The sequence below is a fragment of the Acartia tonsa genome, chromosome 5 (genome assembly GCF_053477335.1).
Source record: "Acartia tonsa isolate MP-2025a chromosome 5, ASM5347733v1, whole genome shotgun sequence".
Classification (NCBI taxonomy): Eukaryota; Metazoa; Arthropoda; class Copepoda; order Calanoida; family Acartiidae; genus Acartia; species Acartia tonsa.
The window spans coordinates 18,227,437-18,253,240 of record NC_137264.1 but is presented as its reverse complement, the minus strand read 5'-3'; the positions used below and the strand labels follow the sequence as shown (position 1 = coordinate 18,253,240).

Below are 25,804 nucleotides of genomic sequence, written 5' to 3'. Positions count from 1 at the left end.
TCTCTTTCTCTCTTTTTTTCTATTCCTTTTACACACTCTGGGATAGTGAAATGTCTCCTAAAATATATGTAAGTCAAAGATTTGTGGACAGTTATCCCTTTTTTTTACAAATAACCGTCTTTATTTATATCATTATGATACTTTACAATAACACTTAATCAATTTTAGGCTTATAATTCATATTTTAGAACCTTTGTTGTTGGATTGAAACTAAAGAATTCTTACCTATCCAATCTTTTTTTACTTTTTCTAATATTACCATCTTCCTCGATTTCTTTTTGAAGTGTGTTTTAACTTTGGACATAAAGAAAAGAGTTTGGATTATCTTACATTGATTTACAAAAAATATACTGTTTGGCTTATGCCTATTATCAGGTTATAATAAAAGATAATAAGCCGGAAAGGATCTTGAAATAACATTCAAACAACTAGTTGACAAAAGAGCAAGCAAGTGATTTCTACTAATTTACAGATAAAGAAACAAAAAGTAACCAAATTACACTTTGGTTAAGAAAACTAAAGAAAGATATTTTAGAAACTCTTCAAATCATTAATGTTATAATTATAGTACATGTTTATTTTACTAAAATATACATGTGCTGAACTGACTTGGAGTTAAGATAGGTAATAAAGACTTATGTGAGTTGTAAAGTTATTTTTATAATCCACAAGTATTTTTCCTTGTTCTAAAAATAAAAATATATAACTAATAGGAATTGTTATTTTATTATTAGATGTTCTATTATTATAAATAAATATTAGAGAGATAGAGGAATGTTTTTGTTAGCACTCTGCCTATCTCATTTTGGAAGAATAATCTATTAATAGAATAAAAGAGTCTGAGAAACTAGTCTAAGTGGTAGATTTATTTATTAAAAATATGGCAAGTTCCCTGTTGACAAAATATGTTCATGTATTATCAATTTGTTGCCAGCAAAAAAAAGTTGATTCTTTTATTGGTATAAATATAGTTGGCTATGATATAAAAGGTTGTTAGCCCTTCAGTCTTTATTGAAATGTTATTATAAACTGTTCAAACCAAATTTTAAAAATTTCAAAAAATGTAGTTTTATTAAATGAAAATGTTTTTATTAGATACATAAGAAAAATATATAAAAAATTCCTTATCATTATTACCAATATTCCTGATATCTGGGAGTATTGTATATTCTGCTATCAATAGAAATAGTGAGACATCCAATATTCAACATTTCTGATGTTCCAATATTTTTTTATTAAATTACTTCCTTTTATCTTCAGCTTTTAGAATATCAATACAGATATTTATTTTCTGTGCTCAATGTGTGTGTGTGTGTGTGTGTGTATATTTATTGTATATATTTAAATATTTCATTTTAACATTGAATTAGATTCTGATAAGTTAGAAATAAGGAACATATTAAATGTTAAGATTAGACAATCAAGATTATTCAAATTGCATGACAATTCGACCATCGCTGAATGTTCTGTTTTTTTATTTATCTAATAAAACAATTATAAAAATATATATTTAAACTGTAATAATTGGTTTAATTTGAAATAGACTTGTTAGATAATTGAAAAATGATTTAATTGCATTAGATAGATGTAATTAAAATTTTAATCATTAATTGGTAAATTACCAAATTCTAAAACTATTCTCTCTTCTAAAGTGGAGATTTATTCAAATTTGATTTAATTATATTAATGTCAATTGGAAAGGATTTTATTTTCAATAACAAAATTAGTGTTTTAATCTATAGCCCTTTCTTCCATTGAAGAGAATGCCACAACTAATGTGTGACATTATTTACTGTACATTATCACATTTTTTCCCTTTACAGTAACCAATTTTAATTTTCTTTTCACTTTCATAATAACATAATAACATATGAACCTTTGCCTAAATTTTTGTGACCAATATGTTCTTATGTTAACAGTTAACCTATATTGTTGAAACAGCCATTAATTCAAATTTCTCATTTAAATACCTATTATTTTTTTGTGAAGAATTATATTCTGAAAGGTAACATTGTATTGACCTATGAAAAGTTCTTGCTATTTTCTGTATATTATTTTACAAAATTGTATGCATGACTAAATGGTTATGTTGATGTTAAAAAAGTGCCTAGGTCAGCATTTTGGCAGTATCTATGTACACATTAAAACAAAGTATGATAATTATATATTTGGAACTTCAAGAAATTAAATCATGAAATCTCTCATTAAGGTTTTTTTTTATTAAATACCTGAATTTTTTGTTGGATCGGTCATACAACTCTTTATAAAATGGAACTACTTTAATTTACTTGTTTTATATGAAACCCCTTTCATGTCCCTCTTTATGCTAGTAAACAATATTTATCTGCCCTGACTACCATTTGTTTTCAATAATATTACAGCCTTCCATTTTCTAACCTTCGAGTTATTTGCACCATTATATTTCACCAGTATTACCTCACCTTAACTAAAATGGATGCTGGAAATATGGATAGAAGATAACTCTTTTCCATTTGCCTTATGAAGTAGAAAAATAATAAGGGGAAATCTGAAGTTTAAAAGAATATATTATGGAGTATATAAATTTTCAACATAGATGTTTATTAAGTTAAATAGTATGGCGTCTTGGATTCGAACTGTTAACCTTAGAATTTAGAGCAAGTGCCTAACTACTTCTTTATTAAAGTTCCTTTTATTGTATTGATTTGTCTGTTGATATTATATCTATTAGCCTAGCACACAAACAGAATACCAGAAACTTGGAATGAAGTAAACAATAATAGTTTTATCATTATTATTATTATTATTCTTACAAAGCAATGGCATCATGATTGTTTTGTAAAAATATATCAATAGGGTAAAGATTACCAAAGATAAGGGGCATTGTAGTTGATTTATTTTACTTTAAAGGAAAATTAATTTGATTCAAGCACTTCTGTTTTATAGTTAACAAATAAGATAAATTTCCTAGCTAAATTATATACTGCTGTAAAGATCCCATTCTATTATTATTGTCCTGTTTATTGCGTGCAAATTATTTTCATCATTCCAGTTTATTGTTCAATTGCAATTTTCCTTTTAAATTCTAGCGCAAATGGAACAGTAATTTACCTAAATTGAATTGAAGTTTTTTAAAAGTGTAATGCAATCCCTTCTAAATTTTATTATAAAGATAGTAATTCAAAATATTCATAATTTATTACATTTTTACATTTATTGTCTGTATAATTTAGAATTATTATGATTGTTTTTTAAAAATCATTAGGTATTCTTGATGTTAATTATTTTATTGTTATTTTTAAGTTGAAAATATCTTTACTTGTTGCGCTATGATAGGTAAACAATTTATCATTCAAAACGTTTTTAGAATTAAATTTTAAAAATTCCTTTACCTCTGATAAAACTTTCACCTAACACGAAAATTGTCCCTGGTTACATGAAATTAAAGCTGTATTTTTATGATGTATTTTAATTGATATAACATGAATTAATTTTACATTTATTTTAAAATTAATTAGGTAAGTATTCTTTCTGGAAAATAAACAATATTGTCTTATCCTGAGATCATTAAAATCTAAAATAAATATTTGTATGTTACAATCATAAAATTTGGTTAAGCTTTGTTATTTTTGTTCAATTTGTGTTTCAAAACTTATCAAACAAATCTTGTTTAAGAAAACATGAATAAGGTTTAACGTCAAGTCTGATTTAATTTTCCGGTCAGAATAGTTTTGAACAGTTTGACTTAAACAGAGCATTTGATTTATCGCATCATGTAAAAGTAAATTTACTTAATTGTAAAAATTTAAGTGTAAAATTTAAAGACAGTAATAAATTACCACATCCCCACTTCTGTCCTTCCATTCCCCGGTTAATTAACTAAATTAAAACATGACACTTATGCTAACAGCTTAATAACCATGTTTGCCAATAGATAAATTACTAAATTACTACAAGCCCTGCTGCATTTTAAATGCCGCGCTGTGCAATAACTATTATCTTCAAGCTGAGCCCCATCATTTAGTCAGGGATGAAAGGATATGTAAATGGACAGATATTTTAATTAGAATTTTCACTTATAGATAAACATGTTATCGCTTTATAACTTTTTATGTTGTAATTTTATTAGGAACCTTTGTGCAAAGAAAGAAGGTCATATCATTTAAAAAATGAAATATTCCTATAAGCTTAATGACCAATTTTTGTGGTGCCTTAGTTTATTCTAAAAATAAGGTACCAATAAAAATTGGTATTCCTAATATTAATACTATTAATTACAAGAATTGAATTTGTTAAATAGAATTATTGTTAAATAGACAATTTGAGAAACTTAGTACAAGCCTATAACTTTATCTTTATATTCCCGTTTGGTGCAAAACTGACAAAATGCGTTAAATACAGCTTCCATTATGAACACTTTTACATGGGCTGTAACTATTTTAATAACATCTTTTCCCTCCCAAAATAAAGTCATGGAAAGGTTGGTGCAATAGAATTACCAACAGGCAATAAAATGATAATATTCGAAACTTTAGATGATTAATTCATTTAAACGGTACATAATTCAGCGATAGTAGCGTAATTACAGTTGTAATAAGTGTGTTCCTATCTGTTTATTAAATTGCAATCTTTAAAAAGCAACAAGGGTTTTGTCTGAAGATTAAGATCTCAATAGCTACTGTACCGATTGGGTTCTCAATTTTAGGTAAGCTTCATATCGGTCCTGTGATGGATTTAGGCTATTTTTCTAGCCCCTCTCTGCCACTAAGTACTGAGTCTCAAGATGCTAGGGGCGTAGCCTCTAGTTAATTATAAAGAGATAATATGATATTGACATCCTTATTATTTTATTATTTTTTATTTCAGGGTTGTTGATCCGCATTGATTGTATGCGGATCCGGATCCTCTAAATTTGGTCAGTGCGGATCCGGATCCTTGACAATAAAAATAAAATCACCAAATTTTTCAAAAAATATTTTTTCTTTAATCTCGAATACAATATGAGAGAAAAGAGTGTGGGAGTGAATCAGCTGATCTTAACAAGGTTACCAGATATTTCAAAAGGGGGGAGGCGGATGTGCCACTTTAGTTTTGGTTTCAAAAAGTGGCACATCCGCCTCCCCCCTTTGTATGTGACTATTTTATATAAATTTAAGTAGATTTTTCCATAAATTTATACCCCAGGATCCGGATCCGCAACACTGTTGTATTTTTTAGACTATAATTTTAATAATTTTAGGTGCGAGGTTCCCTAAAGAGTTGGACAAAATTATGGTGTGTTTTGAAACCAGGACTACTCATCCTCTATAGATCCCCAAAAGCTAAGGTAATAAACTTGTAGAGTAGATTTGGAAACGTTTGTTTCTTTATTCAATAATTTGTAGGTAGAGGTATAATCTGTAAATTCAAGGTATGAAGGTCTCCCAGAAAGTCCCAATTTTATTTGTAGCTTCCAAGAAATCTAAAAAATATCCTTGATTACGAGATCTTAACAAGAATCACCCCCTTCTTCCTCCCTTAATTTTTAATTTACTTGAAATCTAACTTTTTTATTACTTTTTACAATTCTAAAGCCTCCTCTATAATAAAAGTAAAAACTACGCAACACGTCTATTTATAGTTATTTCCTTCTATTTTCATTCTTTAATGTCTTGATGGACAAAATTTAAACTTTTTCTCTTCTTTTAATTCGGCAAAGTTGAACTGGTGTGTGCGCATACTTTTCGGTAAATTACTATTTAGCCAATAGACAAGAAATGGAAAATGATGGGGGGTATAGTCCCTTTCGTGACATCGCACCTTAAGGGGCGATTCTTCGTATTTTTCACAGTAGGTTTTCTCCTATTTATAGCCCCTGCTGCGGGGGGCTCTAACCCTGCGGGGCCAATTACCTAACCCTGTGGGTCAATTACCAAACCCAATGTAACCTAACCTAAAATAACCTATAAAAAGCCATTTTTAAAATACGACAAATCGCCCCTTAAGGTGCGATGTCACGAAAGGGAATATTCCCAATGATGGAAGCAATGGAGTAAAAAGCAAAAGATAAAGTTTCAATGATTTGTATCTAATGTTATTTTCTCCAAATTATCAAATTTTGTTTTTCGTTATAAATAATTTAAACATTGTTTTTTAGCAGTTTTCTGAGAATTCTTTTTGGGGTTGGTCCAAGTTTTTCTAGTTCTCTTGTTATTTCAAACTTTTCTTCTATGCAATTCTTTCTATAGAAACAAGGCACTAAATAATAAAATAATATGAATTCTATAATTTTAATAGAAATACCTAATAAAATAATTCTGAAGCTTTTTGAAATTTTATACTTATTATATATCTTATTCATTTGTAAGCTCTAAAATACAATTTATATGGCTCTGTAACAGGAACTATTTCTAAGACTTCCAGACAAATGTCATGCAATTAAACAGATTGTTTTTTTTAAATTTTTGAAGCTTGGTTAAAAAATATTCCTGTTTATTTTAAATTTAAAATTGATATGCCATGAATGAATACCTCATTATTTTTCTTGTTGACAGCCTTTCATAAAGGTGATTTTGATTGATGAATGGATTCAATTTTTGTAAAGAAAATGCTTAACTTTAGCTTTCTTAATTAAAATTAAAACAGCATGATAAAACGAACAATAGCCAACTAGAAGATTTTATGATTATGCTGAAATCCTATAAACTAATAAAAGTTATTAATAACTATATCTTACATTCATGATTTAATAAATTTAACTTTTAATTAAAAAATTAGCTATTTGCTTTTCATCCATAGTTATATAAAAAGAAAGTGCTTTTTTAAGTGAAGAACCTTAAATATGTTTATTAAGTACTGGAATTTTGAATAAGAAAAAGAAAAAAATAGGTACTTTTAAGATTAAGAAAATATTTAAGAACTCAGTGGTGGGAAAACGAAAATAGTTGTCCTATAGTCTCTATTTTCTAACTTTAAAGTTCCTTTCCAAGCACTTGCTTACTTCCATTTTGAATTGTATTTAATTATGGTAAAAAGTGAAACTGGTTTCTTAGCTTTTTAAAGTAAATATAACAGTAGATTTTGGGTTCTGCTTCTTTGCTGTATCTTTAAATTGACTTTTTAAAAGCGCATCTCTTCTAACATTATGTGATAAATTGAAATATCTTGTATATTAATAAATTTGGAATCATTTTTTCTTGCTGAAATTTTTGGAAAGTTTCTTATTTGTTGTCCATTCTTAAAAATTAAATTTAATTAATTAAAAATAAAACTACAAAACCGTTTGTAGGAATGGGAGCAGGGAGGGGTGGGGGTAGAAATATTACTCCTAAGATATTCGAAGAATTAACCCCTCATGGGCAGAGATGAAAAAAACCAAGGTTTTTTTTAAAAAGATCAAACCAGTTGTTTTTTTTGGTTTAAACCAGTTTTTTTTTGTTTTTTTTTATAAAAACCAGGTTTTTTTGGTTTTTTTAATGATATCCAAATTATAGGCCTGTCCTCCCCCTTTTCACCCCCTCCCCCTTTTTCTCACCCTCGAAACGGGGGGTGCCCAAATCTGCCCAAAAGGACCCGAAAAATGGCAGCCCAAAACCGCCCGCCCAAAAGTGCCCGCCCGATTTGACAACTCTGACTGACAGTTATTAACTGTATTATTTACGTTATAAAAAGATATAACTGGAAAGATAGGCCTTTGCATAAATATTTTTAAAAAACCATCTAAACCATCCCACCTTGGTTTTTTTTGTTTTTTTAAAGCTTTTTTTTTGTTTAAACCACTTGATTAAAACCACGTGGTTTTTTTTATGCCATCTCTGCTCATGGGGGTGAAGTTCTATATTAAATTAAATACAAACTACAATTTGGAATTTTGTTGATTCTTTACGCCATCTGTTTAGTATTGTCCTTGTTCACTGTAGGAGCCCATCTCCCAAGTATTTTTGCTAGTCTAGACTTTAATTAAGTTTAGAGAGGCTACTTTTACTCTGCACTTAAATATTTCACATTACCTTAGCTAGGGAAAGGTATTGAGTATTGTTATTCTTGAAAAAAGACATTTATCTACATTACTTATTATTTTTATTCTATTTCAGAGTAGCCACTGGATTGGAACCATTATTCTATCTACATGTGAGCTTATAGGTAAGACATTTTTAGATTCGTTGCTTCATTGTAATTACTGGTATATTCTTACGTTTGTCCGCACATGAATAAACTAGAATAACTTCAGTTTTATAGTCTTAACAATAAAGAAATAATGGTATATTTTTCTCCGTTTGTTGAATATATGCTATGAGACAGCTTGCTATGTTTGTTTTAAAAATGTATTTTTTTTTATTTTAGAGCGTCCAAGTAAAAAAGATGGATTCTGCTTCAAATTGTTTCATCCTATGGACCAAAGTATTTGGGCTTCTAAAGGACCAGAGGTTACAGTTAGCTTTTTCTGTTATAGAAAGTAGAAAAATGTCTGTCCGTCTGAAGCTTAATATTACGGTAACTGCTAAAGCGACAATGTTTTGCTTCTCAGGGCATTTTCTTGGGAAGGGGGGGCTAGTCTAGACGCTAGGACGAAGCCACTAGGACTATTATATAACCTTGTAGTAGTAAGTTTTTTTGATTATATCTTAAAAAACGATTTAATTCTCTATTTTAAGAAAACTTCAATTAAATAGGTCCAACCTGGTTTTAGACTAGGTATTTAATTTCTAGATTTAAGTCTTAGGATGGTTTAGGATTTATTTTTGTCCCTGGCCTCACTAACACAGGACTAGAGTATAGAGCCCCTAGATGCTAGGAGCGAAACCTCTAGTTATTTAATATTAGTTATGGTGAAAAGAAATAATAAGAAAAAAGTGCCAAAACGGAAAAATAGAGATATAAAAAGTATACTATACTGGTATAATCTACTTGCATTATAAGGCATCCGATTAATCTAGAATATCCGAAATTCAATTATGTACAGGCCACGCGTGGCTTGAGAAAACTACCGTAAAATTGTTTTAGTTTTTTTTCTATTTCAAAGTATTTTTGGGGGGCAATTTGATAATTTGAATCTAAAACTTGCATTTCTACATAAAAACTAATAGAAATATATGCAAACACAATTTACATTTTCTTTATTCAGAGATATTACAATAGAATTTAAGTTATTTTCCCACCAATTATTGCCCAAAATTAAATAAGCTAAGGATTAATAGAATAGATTTGCTGCGCAAATTATATACACTCATACACAAATATAGACCTATAGTAACACAGAAAACAAATATCCACATGATTAAATATTTATAATTCTCTTATTTGGTTTTTGCTTCACTGCCTGGTTTTCTATACAAACAAAAGAAAACCTTTTTGTGCAAGAAAATTTTTTGGGGGGAGGGGGGGCACTTTTAGTAACTCAAAGAAACTCATCTATAATACAAAGTAGAATTATGTCTGTCCGTCCCTTAAGATCTCGGTAACCACTGAACCGATTGGATTCTACTCTTTAGATAATATACTTACTAGTCCTGTGGTAGTTTTAGGCTATTTTCATGAGGGGTGGGACACCCCCAACCCCCCAAAAAACAAAAAATACCCCCCCACAAATTTTTTTGGCATATATTCTACGTATTCGCCAATCATTCGCGAAAATTGGCGATTCATACGCAATCTTTTTGGCTGGGATTGGCGACTCATTCGCAATTTTTTCGGCTTGGTAGGTAATACTCGCATCATTTTTTTTATTTCCTCTTGGGGGAAAAAAGCCCCTAGAAGCTAGGGGCGAAGCCGCTAGCTCTAAATAAAGAGTTACAGCGCTGGGATTTGTAATGGCAGTTGCTTTGTTGAGGTACAATTTACAAATGTAAAAAACGGCAGCTAAACCTTCACATTTTCGTCTACTTTTTCTAGTCAAAATAGACCATTTTAAATCAGTTGAGACAATATTTTCATTTTTAGTGTCAAGTGCAAATTTGAGGGAAATTTTCTTGGGCAAATATATAAGCTCGTCTCCAATGATTTTAAAATGTATAGTTTGGCGATAAAAAAGCAAAAAAAAAATCGGTGGTTTTCAACTTTTTAAATTTTTTTTGCTGCTTTGTCTTTTACTTAAAAAAAGCACTAACGCATGTGATAATGTGTGGAATTGAATGAACACTAATCGGAGTGTTAATTTACAAAATAATTTACCTATGCATAGTATTGATTTAGAAATAAATTACCTACCAATTTATTGTAATTATGTGTACAGTTTTACAACATGGTATATATATTAATCCTATTAATTATAAAATTGCTTGTATATGAGTTTGAACAGTTAGTCAGGTGTAAGGTATTAAAAGCAAGCGAAATAAATCTAAAATAATATTTTGGGGCAGATCAAAGGTCGTCAATGTGTTGCCCCCCCCCCCCCCCCCCAACGACAGCTGTAAACCACGTCTAGGTTTAGTGATTTTTTCCGAATTAATTTTGTTGTTCGTATAGGCTGGTTAGAAGTTATTATTCATTAAATATCATGATTTAATGTTAAAAATTAATAACCCTATATGGTAAAGTTACCCATTGTACAAGTACTTTAGAGCAACTACAATGCAAAATAAAAATTCTGTAATTTTTGTTTGCCACGTTATTTTTTATTGAGGTTGAAAATACAATAAAATAAATTTAGTTTGGCACAATTACATTAAATATTAGATAAAAATGCAATTTATTAACTTCAACTATCCTTTGATACAACTTTCTTAATGTCTTTTTTTTGTGGACAGACCGCCTATATTAATTAAATAGAATGGATTGATAAAATTAATGAAATAAAATCCTTAAAAATTTAGTTTAAACCACTTAAAGTATGGATGCATTCTAGCATTTAAACCAGAGTAATAGATATTTATTACATAAGGATAAGATAATATGTTTTAAATGTCTATGTACCTCGAAATAGGCGTTCACCTACTGTTTATTTTACACAATAAAAGCAACTACTTTGGCAATTTTTATGAACCGAATTCCTTTTTGTGTTTGGAAAAGTGGCACTCTTAACCCTCCATTTCAAGGAACTATCGGTGTTTTTAAAGTCAGCCATTCTAAGAAACTATTGGAGAGGAATCTTTATTCTTGCATAAATCCAATCCACATTTCATCTATATACCATGCAAATACACTCACACATACACACGCACATACATTTACAAACATAGACCTATATGAATAGTAGGGATATGGATTGTAATTCTAAGGTTAGGAGAGAAATTATTACTTTTATTTACATAGTTATATTTCCCCTGTTTCTTGATGAGAAGACTAGCTGCTACGCCCCTAGAGGCCTCTATTGAATCTATTTGTTTTAACAAGAAAAAGCAAAAAAAAAGTTCCTAGGGCTATTTAACTTGGTGGTCGTACCCTATCCCAAAATCGATTTTTAAAAAAACTTTCTAGAACTTTTAGGAAGCTACACTGTAACGAAAAACCATCTCGGTTCAGCGGTTAGCACGATCCTTTGGTACAGATAGACCGACATACAGACACAGATCCTTTTACTTTTATAAAAGAGAGAAAGCATAACAGAAATGACTGAAAATTTAATTGGACATTTTAAATTAATCTTTTTTGTTTATCAGAATGCATTTCTCTTTCTCTTTTTGGAAGATAAATGAAAAGAGGAAAGAGAGAATATAGACAAGAGAAGGAGAGAAAAGTAGATAGAGAGATAGCGAAAACAAGGAATAGGGGGGGGGGGATTCCATTTAAAAGTTTGTAAACTTGTAAGGGGAAAAGTTGTTGTTTGATTGATCGATGATTGAGCACGAGTATGAGTATCATATAAACATTGATAATTATAGATCAAGGGTCAGGTAGTCATACGAGTATCAAAAATTATTGTTTTTCCAGGGTGAAAATATCGGCGCTGTTGTACAACCGCTGCCCACCTCCCACCTGATATTCCGGGCCCCAACAAACGCTGCTGGCAAATGCTGGATGGACGCTCTGGAACTTGCCTTAAGGTAACGTTGCCATTTGTGAAGTTTTAATTGTCCTCGGTTAATATTTATGCTGAGGCAAAGTTTGGCGTTTTCACAAATAATCGCCCACCCCCCTATATAATATTTTAAATAAATTGAAATATGTTCATTACTTTAGGTTAGGTACACTAGGATAAGGGGTTTTCTCGCAGAGTTAGGACACCGACGGATTAGGCAATGAAAGGTTAGGGCCAGTGCAGAGGGCAAAAAATAACCCTCTTTCCCTCTTATTTTCAATTTATTCATAAAATGAGGGGGGTGGGGGTTGAGTGCTTAATAGGTACTTTGTGAGAAAGTACCCAGATTTGTTTATAGGAAGATAAAGATAGTAGGTGATGTATTTGTAACAAAGTGTCATGGTGAAAAATGTTATATTTTTGCAGGTGTTCTTCCTTGTTGAAAAAGAATATAACCACCCGACAAAGTCATGCAGGAGACTCAGTCGATGGAAACGATATTACCAGTGATTCTAATAGGAACAAAATTCATCAAAATAGGTTTAATCCTTATAATAAAGTAACAGAATGTCTGTTTTTCTATCTGTCTGTTCCAAAGGATCTTTCTAACCGCCGAACTGCTATGGTTCTCCTTTCAGGGTAGCTTAGCATAGGTACTGGAAAGCTTTATAACCATTTTGGGTGAGGATTCCACAACGCTTCCAAGAATTATCGCCCAAAAATACGAAATTTTTAAAATATTCCCGCGCTAAACTTTTTTAATTTACTTATTAAAAAATGGTAGCTATTCATTCATTATTTTAAATTGTGAATTTTTTTTTTAAAAATTATCATCTTGTCAGATAAATCAACGAGAAAGAAAATAAAGCAAGTTGGTTTGATTTAAATAACCTAATAAGTATTGTTCGCCAGGATTCTGGACCATTATCCCAAAGTGTTAAACTTAAAAGCAAAACAAAATATAATGATTAACGTCATTAATGTATTGGTTTTATCAGGAAAACCTAACAAATAAATTTTAATCAATTAAATCAGGTGTTTAATTCAGTAATTTAAAATATAAATTTTGTTTCTTAATAGCCGTTTGCAGCAATAAGTTGTGGATTTAACGTTTGTACCAGTTGAGCTTTCGGGACCCAACCCAGACGTATGCTTGAATAGGTCTAAAGCTTTTATTGAAAGAATCCATATGCCAACTTGATGCATTTTAGTACAAACAGCTGGGTCAATATCTTCTAGGGGCCTAATAATTTGGTGAAGGGATGCATGATCCAAAGCTATAAACCACCCCATGGCTTAAACTAAGCTCCCTAAAAAACACAAACAGCCTATTAAGAGGAGGGGGGGGGGGGGATTTCTGACACATTTGCGTAAACAGTGAATAAAGGCTTTATCTTTGGACTGTCAGGATAGGTTATTAAAGATAAAATCATTCTTATATGTGATAAATTTTCCTAAGTATTAAGATTTTTTAAATAGACCTCCAGGTTTAGGAGCTGCAGGCCTCCGGGTGGTCCCTGGACACGTAAAAATAAGAATTAAAATATTTTTAGAGATAGAGGTCAACTTATTAAAAAAATAAGCATTTTTTTTTCTTCAAATATGTAAATAACATTTAAAAAGAGGCATATTTTGTTTCATAAGTTGACCTCTAAATGTTAAATTTTCAGTCCAAAGATAAAGCCTATATTCATTGTTTACGCAAATGTGTCAAAACTTCCCCCCCCCCCCCCCCCTCTTATGTGTAGCATTTGGTTCAAACAAAAAAAAAGCTTAATGCTTTTTTAACTTACTAGCAGAGGCTCCCCTAAGCTTTAAGGAAAACAATTTCACTTAGGTAAAAAACATTCCCTGATATTAATCAGTGTTGTGGATCCGCATTGATTGTATGCGGATCCGGATCCTCCAAATTTGGTCAATGCGAATCCGGATCCTTGACAATAAAAATAAAATCACCAAATTTTTCAAAAAATATTTATTCTTTAATCTCGAAGTCAAAAATACTTTTAATTTTCAAGTCTGAACCTAAACCTTAAAGATTGGCTCTCATCACGAGAATGTCTGAGATGATGTCCTCCTTGAGCCGGTAAGTGACTATTTTATATAAATTTAGGTAGATTTTTCCATAAATTTATACCCCAGGATCCGGATCCGGATCCTTGGACTCAAAAACATGCGGATCCTTGCGGATCCAGATCCGGATCCGCAACACTGATATTAATTAATTTTCCCAAAAATGGAGAACTCAATCTTTTCATTCGTTTATAAACCTTAGTGCCTTATAGTATAGTTAGATTCAATATAATAAGTATTTTTTAAGTTGTTTTTTTAAGCTACCCGAAAACTATTTGTTCTCCAAATTAGGGATGGCAATCCGTCAAATTTTCGGACCGGATTCGGATTCTTACAAGAATCCGTCCAAAAAAATGGCGGATTCTTATTTTTGGCTGATTCCTGATTCTAGAAATATTTTAAAAAGCTTTTTAAAAAGATTTTAAAAATTAAGTGCTACATATGTCCTAAAAATCAATGTTTTTGGTGTTTTCTATAATTCACTTCCGAGAATTGAACCAGATTTTAAAAGATTTTATATATAATGATGATAATCTTTGCCTTTAAAAAGCGGGAGTTGAAAGAAAAAAACTCAAGACGCTAATTTTAGCCCACCAATTAAGAATCCGAATCCGCTATTAAAAAACGGATTCCGGATTCGGATTCCAAAATTGACCAAAAATTGGGCGAATTCCGGATCTCGGATTCGGATACGGATTGCCAACCGTACTTCAAATATTTATTCCCTTCCTTCTTTTATTTACAGTACAAAAGCAAATTATTTCTGTATTGATGGATAGTGAGTAACCATTATGTTAAGCAATGCATAATAAAATAAGATCCCCGAAAACTTTGGCCCAAAAATAGGGGTGTGTCATAACTTCCGTTTGGTGTCATATTCAAATCACCAGAAACGCAAATGATTATTGCAGCACAAGTTACCGCTTCCCCTTGCTTTCCTTTTAAAACAAGTTACAGATGTTATTACTTACCAAAATTATTTGTAAATGGAAGTTACCAGGGGGGGGGGGCTCTTTAGCAACTACACACCCGATGAATCATGGACTCATGAACAGGAATACTTTTTTTGGCCATTTCACTTCAACAGATACTGGACTTCAAATCAAACTTTTTTAGAAGCTTATTTTACATTGTTTCTAATATATTTTTTTTTCAAGACTTGATATGCCCGGACAATTATCCTGTGTACACCCTTGTTTACTTACTTATACACACAAACACACACTGGAGAACGCACACAAACAAGCAAATTGTGTACAGTACACTGATTCATCTATTTATATGCCTGTAATGGTTATAATATCTATGGATATAACATTTAAAAATCAAATACTCCTTTGTCTTTGGTCACAAAAAATAGATTTTGGTACAGAATATGGCTTCCAAAGATTTTTATATGAAACACCGAACTATAATTGAAAGACCATGGCATATCTCATTATTATTCAAGATTAAATGAGTATATTATTAATGTAAAACTTTTGCTTCCATTTTTTTAGATCCAATATTCCTCCCATTCCATCATGCGGAGTTGTATAATGATTAAGAGTAAAACTAATGTTTTATACGATTTGTATACATTACATAGTAGTTATAAATTGGATATTTAATTTTCATCATTTATAACTATTGCACCCCTAGAGCAAGCATATCTGATGAAAATGTTATACCCCATTCGTCAACACTAAATGCAGATTGTATTTATTATTAGTGCACATTAGTTGTCATAAGGGTTTAATGCATAGTCTTGGTCATTGATAAATATCTTGCATTATTCATAAACATTTATCTTCCCTTCCTTTACATTCATCTTTTTCTTTCAATGCCCAATCCTTAAATAATAATAAAATAAAATAGTCCATTTTGTAACAGTCCAACCCTTAAATTTGTTAGACTCACAGAAATTTATGTTTCATCCGTTAGAAATGTAAAACAAAATTTACTTATTTTTTATGGGTATTTTAAGGGTGATTTCTTTTGGGAATGTGGTGGTACCCTTTAAAAAAAAATTCTATAATGTTATCATTTTAAGTATTAGACGTTTCTTAGATTTCTTTTATCGCATGGTATACCTATCATCAATTCAAAGCAAACTTATCAAGTAGAAAAATATTTCATTTACAGAAATATTTTTGATTGTAAGAACTTGATTCAATTGTAAGTTTGATGCTTTTAATGTATAATATTGCTGAAATTCCTTTGTTATTTTTTATATAATTTTAAAATAGAAATCATATTAAACAAGTTAAATTATACATCAAGCCAAATGTCCTTAATATGTTTAATTTTGACATAACCTGAAATTAGATTTGAATTTGTGCAATCTATTCATTGCACGTAGAGAATGGATTAAATAATTATACTATGGCTTCTCCCCAAGATGGTGTTGGGGGAGTTCTAGACCATATTTTTAAGGGGAGAGAAGGGACGCACCTCCAAATACTAAAGAATTTTCTGTGGACCAATAAATAATTTTTGTGAAAATTATTGAACGATTGGTTCAGCCATTTTTTTTATATTTTACTGGACACAATAGACAAACACACATCATGTTACTTACATACCTATAAGATAAGCTTTGACCAACAAGCGTTTTAATTTGGAAAAAGGTTAGATGGGTTATTTGAAGGAAATTTGAGTGCATTAGTGATATTGTTAGAGTTATTTATTTTCTTCAGACGCAAAGTCCCTACACATTTCTATTTCTTGGTTGAGTAATTTCCTGAATTTTAGAGTGTACATTATTAATTGAAAATCACACAGTTGGATAGAATAGAATATTAGTTAGGTAGATAGTAAAGACAATGCCAAAGAAAAAGAACGTTCGGATAGCTTTTATTTACAAGATTATATTTTTTTTAATTTTCTTTTTTCGCATTATGGATACCTAAAATTGCCCCTTAAATGAGTCTTTTAATAATAATAATATTGTTTAATCCAATACTATGAAGAATTTTTTTTTTCTCTAGAGGTTAATATCTCAGAAACAGTTGGTCCATATTGATTGAACTTTTCATGGAAGCTTTATGAATGTCTGTGTTCTGTTTTATGCTATTTTCCTAGCCTAGTTCGCCCTCCCCAGAGGCTAAGGACAAATCAACTAGTGTGTAATAATTGATCAATTTTGTGTGTTATGGCCGTAGTCGGTCTTGTTCTTCATTGAAAGTTGTCGTTTGCTCATGGCAAAAAAAATATTATTTTTTTTTATTACATAATTATTTCTTATCAATTTGGTTGTTAGTTTCCAATTGACTGAGCTAGGCTTGGAATTTGTTAATCAAATATTAATTGATGGATTTTGTAATGGTTAGAATGAACGATTCAGATGTGGAGCGACACTTCAAAGGAGGTACCTACAGTAGTAGTTGATTATATAATAGCTGTGCTACTCTATCACTTGCTTTGTACGTTTGCCTAAAAAAAAACTAAATCTATGAGTGCCCTTCATATAATAAAGACTCTTTCTGTCTGTCTGTGTGTACCGAAGGATGTCGTTAACCACTGAACTGATATGATTCTCCTTTACAGGGTAGCTTCTCATAGGTCCTGGAAAGGTTTATTAGTATTTTGGGGGAGGGCACCACAACACTCCTAAGAGAACTCGCTCCTAGAAAAAATCACCCCTCAAAACAAAATATTTATATTTTTCCTTTTTAAAGCTATAATTAAAAATAGGGGGTCTACTTTCTAACCTCCTCCCCCTAACGCACTCAAGAGATGACTCTAATAACGAGAACAATCAAAACAATAAAAACTTGGGGTACATTTTATTGAATTTTGATTGGTTGGTTTCTAACTTTTTAAGGAGTAATTTTGTTTTTATCATTAAGGAGTATATCAGTTTAACATCAATAACCCTTAAGGTCCCTTATATTAATAGACTAGAAAGTGAAACTCATATTCATAGTAGGCATAGGAAAAATTTTATTTTAAGATCAATAATGAATGTTGAAGATTACACAACAACCCAGCTTTTCTTTTATTATTATGCTATTATTATGGAATGTAAAGAAGATTCGCTTCTAATAACGTGCTTTATATAATTAAAAATAAATACATATATAAATATGATATTGCATGATTTGTTTGTATAGTAGAAAATAAATACTTTCGGGTATTAGGTTTCTTTGTTAAGCAAACAAAATAATTTATCATATTTTATTTATTAGGTATACCATTAGGTTTCAAAGTCTAAATAAAGTCTCATTTTATTAAAAAAAAATTCATAGGTAATAACAATATGGTCAGAACAACAAAAATATTATATTTTTTAGATTTTAATGTTACTGGCTCAGTAACAGTTAATTATACACACAATTTTTTTGTTTCTCATTCCTATACATGAAAATACTTATTTTTATTTATTGTATTGTTTAGATTTGATGTTATTGGCTCAGTATTAGTTAATCATATAGGCAATTTTGTTGTATCTCATTCCTGTACTTAAGTCAGAACAACAAAAATATTATATTATTAAGATTTTGATGATACTGGCTCAGTAACAGTTAATTATATAGACAATAAGGTTATTTCTCATTCCAATACATGAGAACACTATATACTTATAGTCAACACAACAAAAATATTATATTATTTAGATTTTGATGATACTGGCTCAGTAACAGATAATGATATGGACAACACAAATCAAGATCAATCAGAGGAAGAGGTAATTTTTGGGAAGTTTAAGTTTTTAAGCTAAAATACTTGAAAAAAATATATGCTTTCTTGTTGCAGTTCTTGTGTCTTTTGACTTTATTGGACAATTAGGTATTTTATAAGTTTCTAATATAATACTACAATTATAAGTATTAAATGAGATAAAGGAAGAATGTCCAGGGGGGAAAGGTGTGATTTTAACCTCCCCCACAAAATAATTTTTAAAAGTATATACGATTTTACCCTCCCCATCCCCCCCCCCACTTCCAAAAAAAATTACGGAGTCATAATTCCTCCCCCTGTATGACGGATTATTCTGTCTGTCAGAGCATCTAAAGTAATAATTATATTTGCTTATTTAAAATAGAGATCTCAATCGGTTCAGTTGTTATTGAGATGTGAAGCTTCAAACAAAAAAAACTTGACTACTTTATATAATAGGACAAGCGACTACGCCCCCTAGAAGCCTCTAGGGTCATTTCAGGCGAAAGGATGAAAAGTGGCCCCCTCTAATTTTCAATTTGACTTTTGGGATGTCATTTTTTTCTGGGAAGGTGGAGATAACCTCCCCCAAAATATATAAATACCTTCCTTGGACCTATAAGAAGCTTAACTGTACAGGATAATTATATCGTTTAGCGGTTATTGAGATCTTAAGCTTCAGGCATAAAAACCGTACTACTTTTTTTGTTAAGGATAACGGTGAGGTAAGCGAGGAGGAGGAGGAGAATTCTGTGATTGAGGACCCGGAACTCGTACCACCCTCCACAAACTATACCTGTGATCAGATGGAAGTCTTTGGAACAGTAAGTACATACGCTTTTTGTAGGGCAGCTACGTTAAAAGTGATTAAATTCTTATATGGATGAGATTGTTTGGATTGTTACTTAAAGAGAAAAAAAACTTACCTTAATTGTGTTTAATATGAAAAACGAGTCCCCATGATTATGTGAGAACAATTTTTACCAATATCTCGTTTTGGTGGGGGGAGGGGGGGGGGTGGTACTTAAAATACCATGAAAGTAAGGCATTATTAACCATTGTGTTTGATTGGGGACAGAACAACACGTTACAGCTATATTGACTCATGCCCTATATCACTTTTACAAGCAAAAAGTATGAAGGTCTTAGAGGACCTCGCCCCTCTCTAGATAAAATATAAATATCCCCATATTTATATCTTAAATGCACTTTGAAAATGAGGTTTACCAATGAGCATGAAACTCTTTAATTCACTATTTCTGTTCGTTCTATATTGCTATGTTGAATAAAAGTGCAATTTTATTAATTTTAATCAAATGCAATTTTTTATTTTTATCGGACCAATCAGCATTTGCTCTAATACTTTGTTTGTCTGCATGATTTTTTGGAAGATAATGTAAAATTATCGGCTGCATTTTTTTGTGAAGATTCCCATGACCATAAAGCATTAACTTCTGTTTGCTCTTGTTCTTATTTAATTTTTATATGATATGAGCCTTATTACCTGTGTTTGTTGTCAACCTTGTTCTCCTCTTTCTAAATGCATCATATAGTCATAAACCATCACTGATACATATCAAAGTTAACAAGGATTATAGTTTTCAAAAATGCAAGTGTTTTTATATCTTTAATAGACACTAAGTATAGCATGACTTACCTTCAACCTAGCAAAAAAAATACAAAAAAGACGTGTGTTAGTCTAATGGAAGGGATAGAAATCATGAAATAGGTATAACCAACAAGTGAAATAAATCTTGAATAATATTTGGGGGCAAATGGAGAGGTCGTCAATTTTTCTATATTTTGCCCCCCAACGACAGCTAAAAACCACGTATAGGTTTCGTATTTTTTTTTCTCGAATTAAATTAGTTATAGGTATAGGCTGGGTAGAAATAATTTGCGGACTAAAATGATTTATGCTATAGTAAGGTTTATAACAAAAGTATTTGTACTTTGATTTGCAAAAAAGTAGATATTTCACATTTTCAGTGATTTTCAGATAAACTTTGCTCATTATCCTGATAAAAAGTGCACTTAATCATTTGCCATGGTCCACAGCCCCCCCCCCTCACCCTCCCCCATCAAAGTATCCCCCATATTAAATAAATATCTTATGCATTTTTACCTCAAATTTGGTGGTCATACATTGATATCATTAATATTTATTTACTTTTTTATGTAAGTGGTTCGAATTTTAAGGAATGAAATTCATTAATAACAATTCTAGAACCCTCTTAATTTTTTTATATCCTTTAGCTATCCTCTTTGCGTAGCTTTAAGCCCGTGGGGCTATCATACACCTGTCAAAAATATTTTTACAATTTATATTTAAACAAGAAGAAAAACTTTGGGTTCAGATCCTGTTCAGAGATACAATTAAAATATTATATTTTAATATATTAAAGGGTTAATTTTGGTAAAGTTAAATGATGCAAATCTGAAAAAAGTGAGCTTGTTAAATTGACAAACTCAGGTTGCTACCTAAGAATGAATATTATCAAGATTTTTTTTTTTAAGGTTAAAAATATAAAAATTTGATAGCATTCCTAATTCCTTAACAAAATAGTTTTGGACTTCTAAGGGTTAAGTTATTCTAAAAGAAATACTTAGGTACCTAATATGTCATGAATTATCAAAAAATGCTACTCTTATACATGCCTTATAGTGCTAGGAATTATTTTAAAATTAAAATTGATGTACAATTATGTTTGGTCAAAGTTTAGTTTCTAAAGCAAAAAATAACGTTTAAGATAATACCTTATCGTCATAGGAGTATTCGATTGTAAAAACATTTATTAATTCCAGACGGAGAATCAGACAGAAGAATTTAGTGAGGAAAATAAATCTATTGTTTGGTTCCTTGTTAAACAGGTAACTTTGCTGCATTGTCATTTGCTAACAGACGAAAAAGGTCATTGGAAAAGGGGTAGGGGAGGTAATTATCTGTATATATATATCTACTATAGATCTGTTGCATTGTTAAACTTTAAATTGGTATTATGGAATTCAGAGGTACAATAAAACTATGAGGATTTTCGTACGTACTTTTGTCTTTCCGTCGCGTCCTAGCACGTTTATTAAGAAGACCTCTGTATGTATTTTACGGATTTCGAAAATTGCTTGGCCTACATGTCATATTCATTAATTTATTGACTCTACCTAGAAAAATTTATTCTGCTTTACTATTGTATTACTTTATTATACTAGACTATTCTTTTGTCCTTAAAATTAAGTTAGCTTGTAATTTCGGCGCTAATATTGAAATAAGAGTTTAATTCGAGGAATCAGAATAAAATTCAATAAGAAAATATTTTATTTTCTTAATGAACTGTCATTTTGACATAAAACAGTATTAGAACAATAGAAATTATGATATTAGTATTGATAAGCATTTTCTAGGTTCGGCCAGGTATGGACCTGTCCCGCGTAGTCCTGCCAACCTTTATTCTGGAGCCAAGATCCTTCCTGGACAAAATTTCAGATTATTACTACCATGCTGATATTGTATCTAAGGTAACCACATTTCTTTGGGAAAAGGTCTTAGGCTCTTAGCTTTAGTAAATTGTCCTCCTAGAATATAAGAGCTTGGAAGCAAAGAGGCAGTAATAAAACTAAAGCCAACCCAAGACATAAATTATAAATCAAAATAACCCAAAAACTCAGTTGATAGCGAGATTATAGAGCAAAATAATAAAATAATTAATAGGAAAGGTGTAGGAATTAAAGTTTCGATTGTTCTAACGACTTGAATATTAATTTTGTTAAGAAACATATTTGGTCACATGATTCTGATATTAAAGCTGTAAAGACAGTTTGATAATAATAAAGCATTTGATGAACAAATAAAACAAAAAATATCTTTTGGAAAACAAAATTGAATGCTTCTATAAAAAAGTTCCTGAGCTTAAAAAGATGTCATTAGAAATTACAAATAAGGAGGGACAGGATAAAGTTAGAGTTTTAAAGACCTTTTTCTTTGTAATAACACAGTAAAACTCCCTCACTGGTTAGTAGAATTGAGTCGTGATAGAATTGGTATTACAGGATTTTAGAACCTAGCCTAAGTATATCATGGAGGGAAAGAATCATAATATTAAACTAACCTAACATCCTTTCTTCTTCCTTAAATAAGATTAGGGGAATGCTTTGGCCCTAAATAGACGCAACTAAACTTGCACAGTGAGGACAAGGTTGTGCAATCAAAGGGTTGTTTATCAAGAATAGTTGAAATGATAGTCCTTGGGAAATGCTAAAGTGTCTGAATGTACGTTGGTATCAAATATCCGCAAGTGAAATCCTGAAATTTTCTAGCTTTCAAAGGCAGAACTTGTTCACATTTGAAAATTAGATAAAGAGATTAATTGTCCTTTGTCCTATCCTTGTATCCCTGCGGCTTAAAGATAAACCTTGTCCTTGTAGTCACATTTAATCCGTGAGTAGAACATCAAAGGGTTTGTTTGGTGCTCAGATGCTCTACAAGTGTATCTCGTTTACTAGTACCGCCAAAGTTTATTTTCTATTACTATCAGGAACTTTGACAGAGGGGAATTCTATTTATAAAAATAGTTTTTAAAAAGTTTTCACAAGGGCCATTTTTTTCTTTATTCATATTAATATACAAAAATATATTAGAAAATAGTTGCTTCGTTGCTAGTCTTTTAGGAAAAAGAAGAAGTTGTCTAGAAAATAGCCTTAACTCTTTTTCAAAGATTTTTTTCGAAAGAAAAAAAACAAGCCATTTTCGAGGTCTTTAGCTTCAGAAATACGGTTTACATAGGCCTATTATTAACAAAAATCTTCAGCTATCGATGGTGAAACATTTCCTTGTTTCAGTAACTTCTGACTTTCATTTAGAAGGACACAACTTTGTAAATCCTTGTTTTTCTTAAAACAAGGATGACAGCTTCCCTAAAAGCGAAGCCCAGCAAAAGATGATCACAAGCTCGAACAAACAAAATTACTAAATAGAAGAAGTTCTCTCATCTAATGATGAAACATTTTTAACTTGGGCTTAACCGAAAAATTCTCGTTTGATGTGTTTCCAATTGGTTAAGGCCCTTGTTTCAAAGATTATTTATTTAAAGACTGCCAATCTTTATATGTATATACAAAATCCTATTCGACAAGTTTTTGTTGAATTAATTGTAAATTATATTGATGAGATTCTTCAGTCGAAGATATGCAAATGTTTACATGGATTGGTCAATGGATAATATAGAATCTTTTCACCTAAATTTTATATCCTTTATTAGCTTATAATTGTAAGAGGTGATGATGGGTTGTATTTTATTTTCTTTCATTACCCCACCCACCTCTCCCTGAAATGTTTTACATAAAATTCAAGTTTTGTTTTGAAAGATTCGTCGAACGGCCCATTCCAAACATCCTTGGGGGAGAAGGGGGGGGGGGTTAAAGGGGGCCCACTCCAAACATTCATCTATCTTTTTTCGCAGTTTCAGGCGTAATCAGTAAGGTAAATGAGTTTTAAATCAAATATAGCTACAGCGTTATAAGGACATATCATTATCCATTTTCCGTCCGTGGCCTACACTTTACTGATATAACTATTATTTTTTTTATTGATGAAATTTAAAATTCACATCAATTAAATTCAATTTAGTTTTATCTTAACTAGAAATGTCTAATATTGTTTTCTCTGATTTTTCTTTATTTTTACTAGTTAATGCTTCATTACCTACTTTTTTTTGTTAATTTTCCCCCGTTTCTTTGATCTTAAATAGCAAAAGACACATTCTTTTAATTTTAACTTTCCCAAAAACCAAACAATTTTAGACAAAAAAAATGTTCCTCTTATCCCGGCAAGATGGATAATTTTTTACCAGACTTCTGATATGGATAGAAGATTGAAAATTTTCGAGGAATAACATTTAGGAACGCTTTACACAAATGCAGTCATTTTTCATGGATATAAAGAATAGAAAAATTGTTTGTAATTAGCGCAGCAATAATTTTTAATTCGTGTAAAGAAAAACACAAAAGCAGTTTTTTTTTTAAAAAGCAATCAAGTGTTTGTCTGAACATTAACATGTTATACATTTTTGGGAAATACACCTAAAGAAAATCAGACATTAATTTATTTTATTTTTAAAATGACTAGTCATACAGACCAGATCCTAATTCATAAATATAGATTAGCTGCGCTTCTGAAAAATATAAATAATTTTATTCATAAACAATAGTATCTAACTTATACTAATTACTAGTTATATTACTGTATCAATCATTTTATAATTAATGATTTGTTTATCAAAACCTTTGTTTAAACCTTGGTGTCAATTTTACTAGGAAATATTTATTATTTAATTAGACATATTATCTTTACAATGATTGTCTATGATTAGGATAGGTTTGTTTTCGTTTGTCCGTTCACAACGAATAGCTTCCATAGTTAGATTTGTCCAATCGATTTCAAACTTGGCATTTAGATTCTTGCATCCGTTAGTTACGATTTAGATATTGTAGCTACTCTATAATCAATACTTTGAAGTCCTTAGAATTTTAAAAGAATTTTTAATGTCCATTTCCCTATCCATGTATCCTTGGGCTTTCTACACTAAAATTATTCAAAATCCCACAAATCTTTTGACATTTTATCAATTTAGAAAAATAATATTTGTCTTACACGCAGAATTCATACACCAAAATACACTCTCACACACACACACATACACACTTACATAAATTTGGCAAATATAGAAATTTAAATATTTTAAACTAAATAACTTATTAGGACTTTAACCTTACATTATTAAACTTAAATTTTTTATTAATGTTAAAACGTTAATACCTTTTTTTCATTTTCTATTAATCCAAAATATTAATGTTATTACATTATTGGCAAGGTAATACCTTGACAGGGAAGGAGGGGACTTTGGACATTAACTTTCATGTTCTCTTATAAGTTGGCATGAAAAATGTTGGCACTTTTATTTGATCTTGATTGGGTTATACAAACTAGCAGTGTCCAGACTTTTCCACCAATAATTATAATTCCTAGTTTAAAAAACTTGTTTTCTAAAATGATTTTTTCTTCAAATAATACTAATACTGATTTTGAATATCTTTAAGTTATTTTTAGTCTTTGGGTTTTTTCAATTAAAGGCATCAGTTTTCATATAAACTAATCTTGTTAATTTTTCGTTCAGCCAAATCTGA

The 25,804-nt window shown here is 30.5% G+C and overlaps 1 protein-coding gene across 5 annotated transcripts in view; it reads left to right on the top strand.

Moving 5' to 3' along the window:
• The window catches only part of Orp8 (Oxysterol-binding protein-related protein 8), a 103,405-nt gene that overhangs the window by 51,215 nt on the left and 26,386 nt on the right, over positions 1-25,804 (top strand). For all 5 annotated transcript variants that reach the window (XM_080160592.1, XM_080160594.1, XM_080160591.1 and 2 more), the window contains 10 exons: positions 5,219-5,305; positions 8,052-8,100; positions 8,302-8,384; positions 11,827-11,939; positions 12,341-12,433; positions 17,299-17,336; positions 18,586-18,656; positions 19,342-19,452; positions 21,434-21,499; positions 22,028-22,141. In XM_080160592.1, coding sequence (XP_080016718.1) covers positions 5,219-5,305; positions 8,052-8,100; positions 8,302-8,384; positions 11,827-11,939; positions 12,341-12,433; positions 17,299-17,336; positions 18,586-18,656; positions 19,342-19,452; positions 21,434-21,499; positions 22,028-22,141 — 825 coding nt within the window. The remainder of the gene's footprint in view (positions 1-5,218; positions 5,306-8,051; positions 8,101-8,301; positions 8,385-11,826; positions 11,940-12,340; positions 12,434-17,298; positions 17,337-18,585; positions 18,657-19,341; positions 19,453-21,433; positions 21,500-22,027; positions 22,142-25,804) is intronic.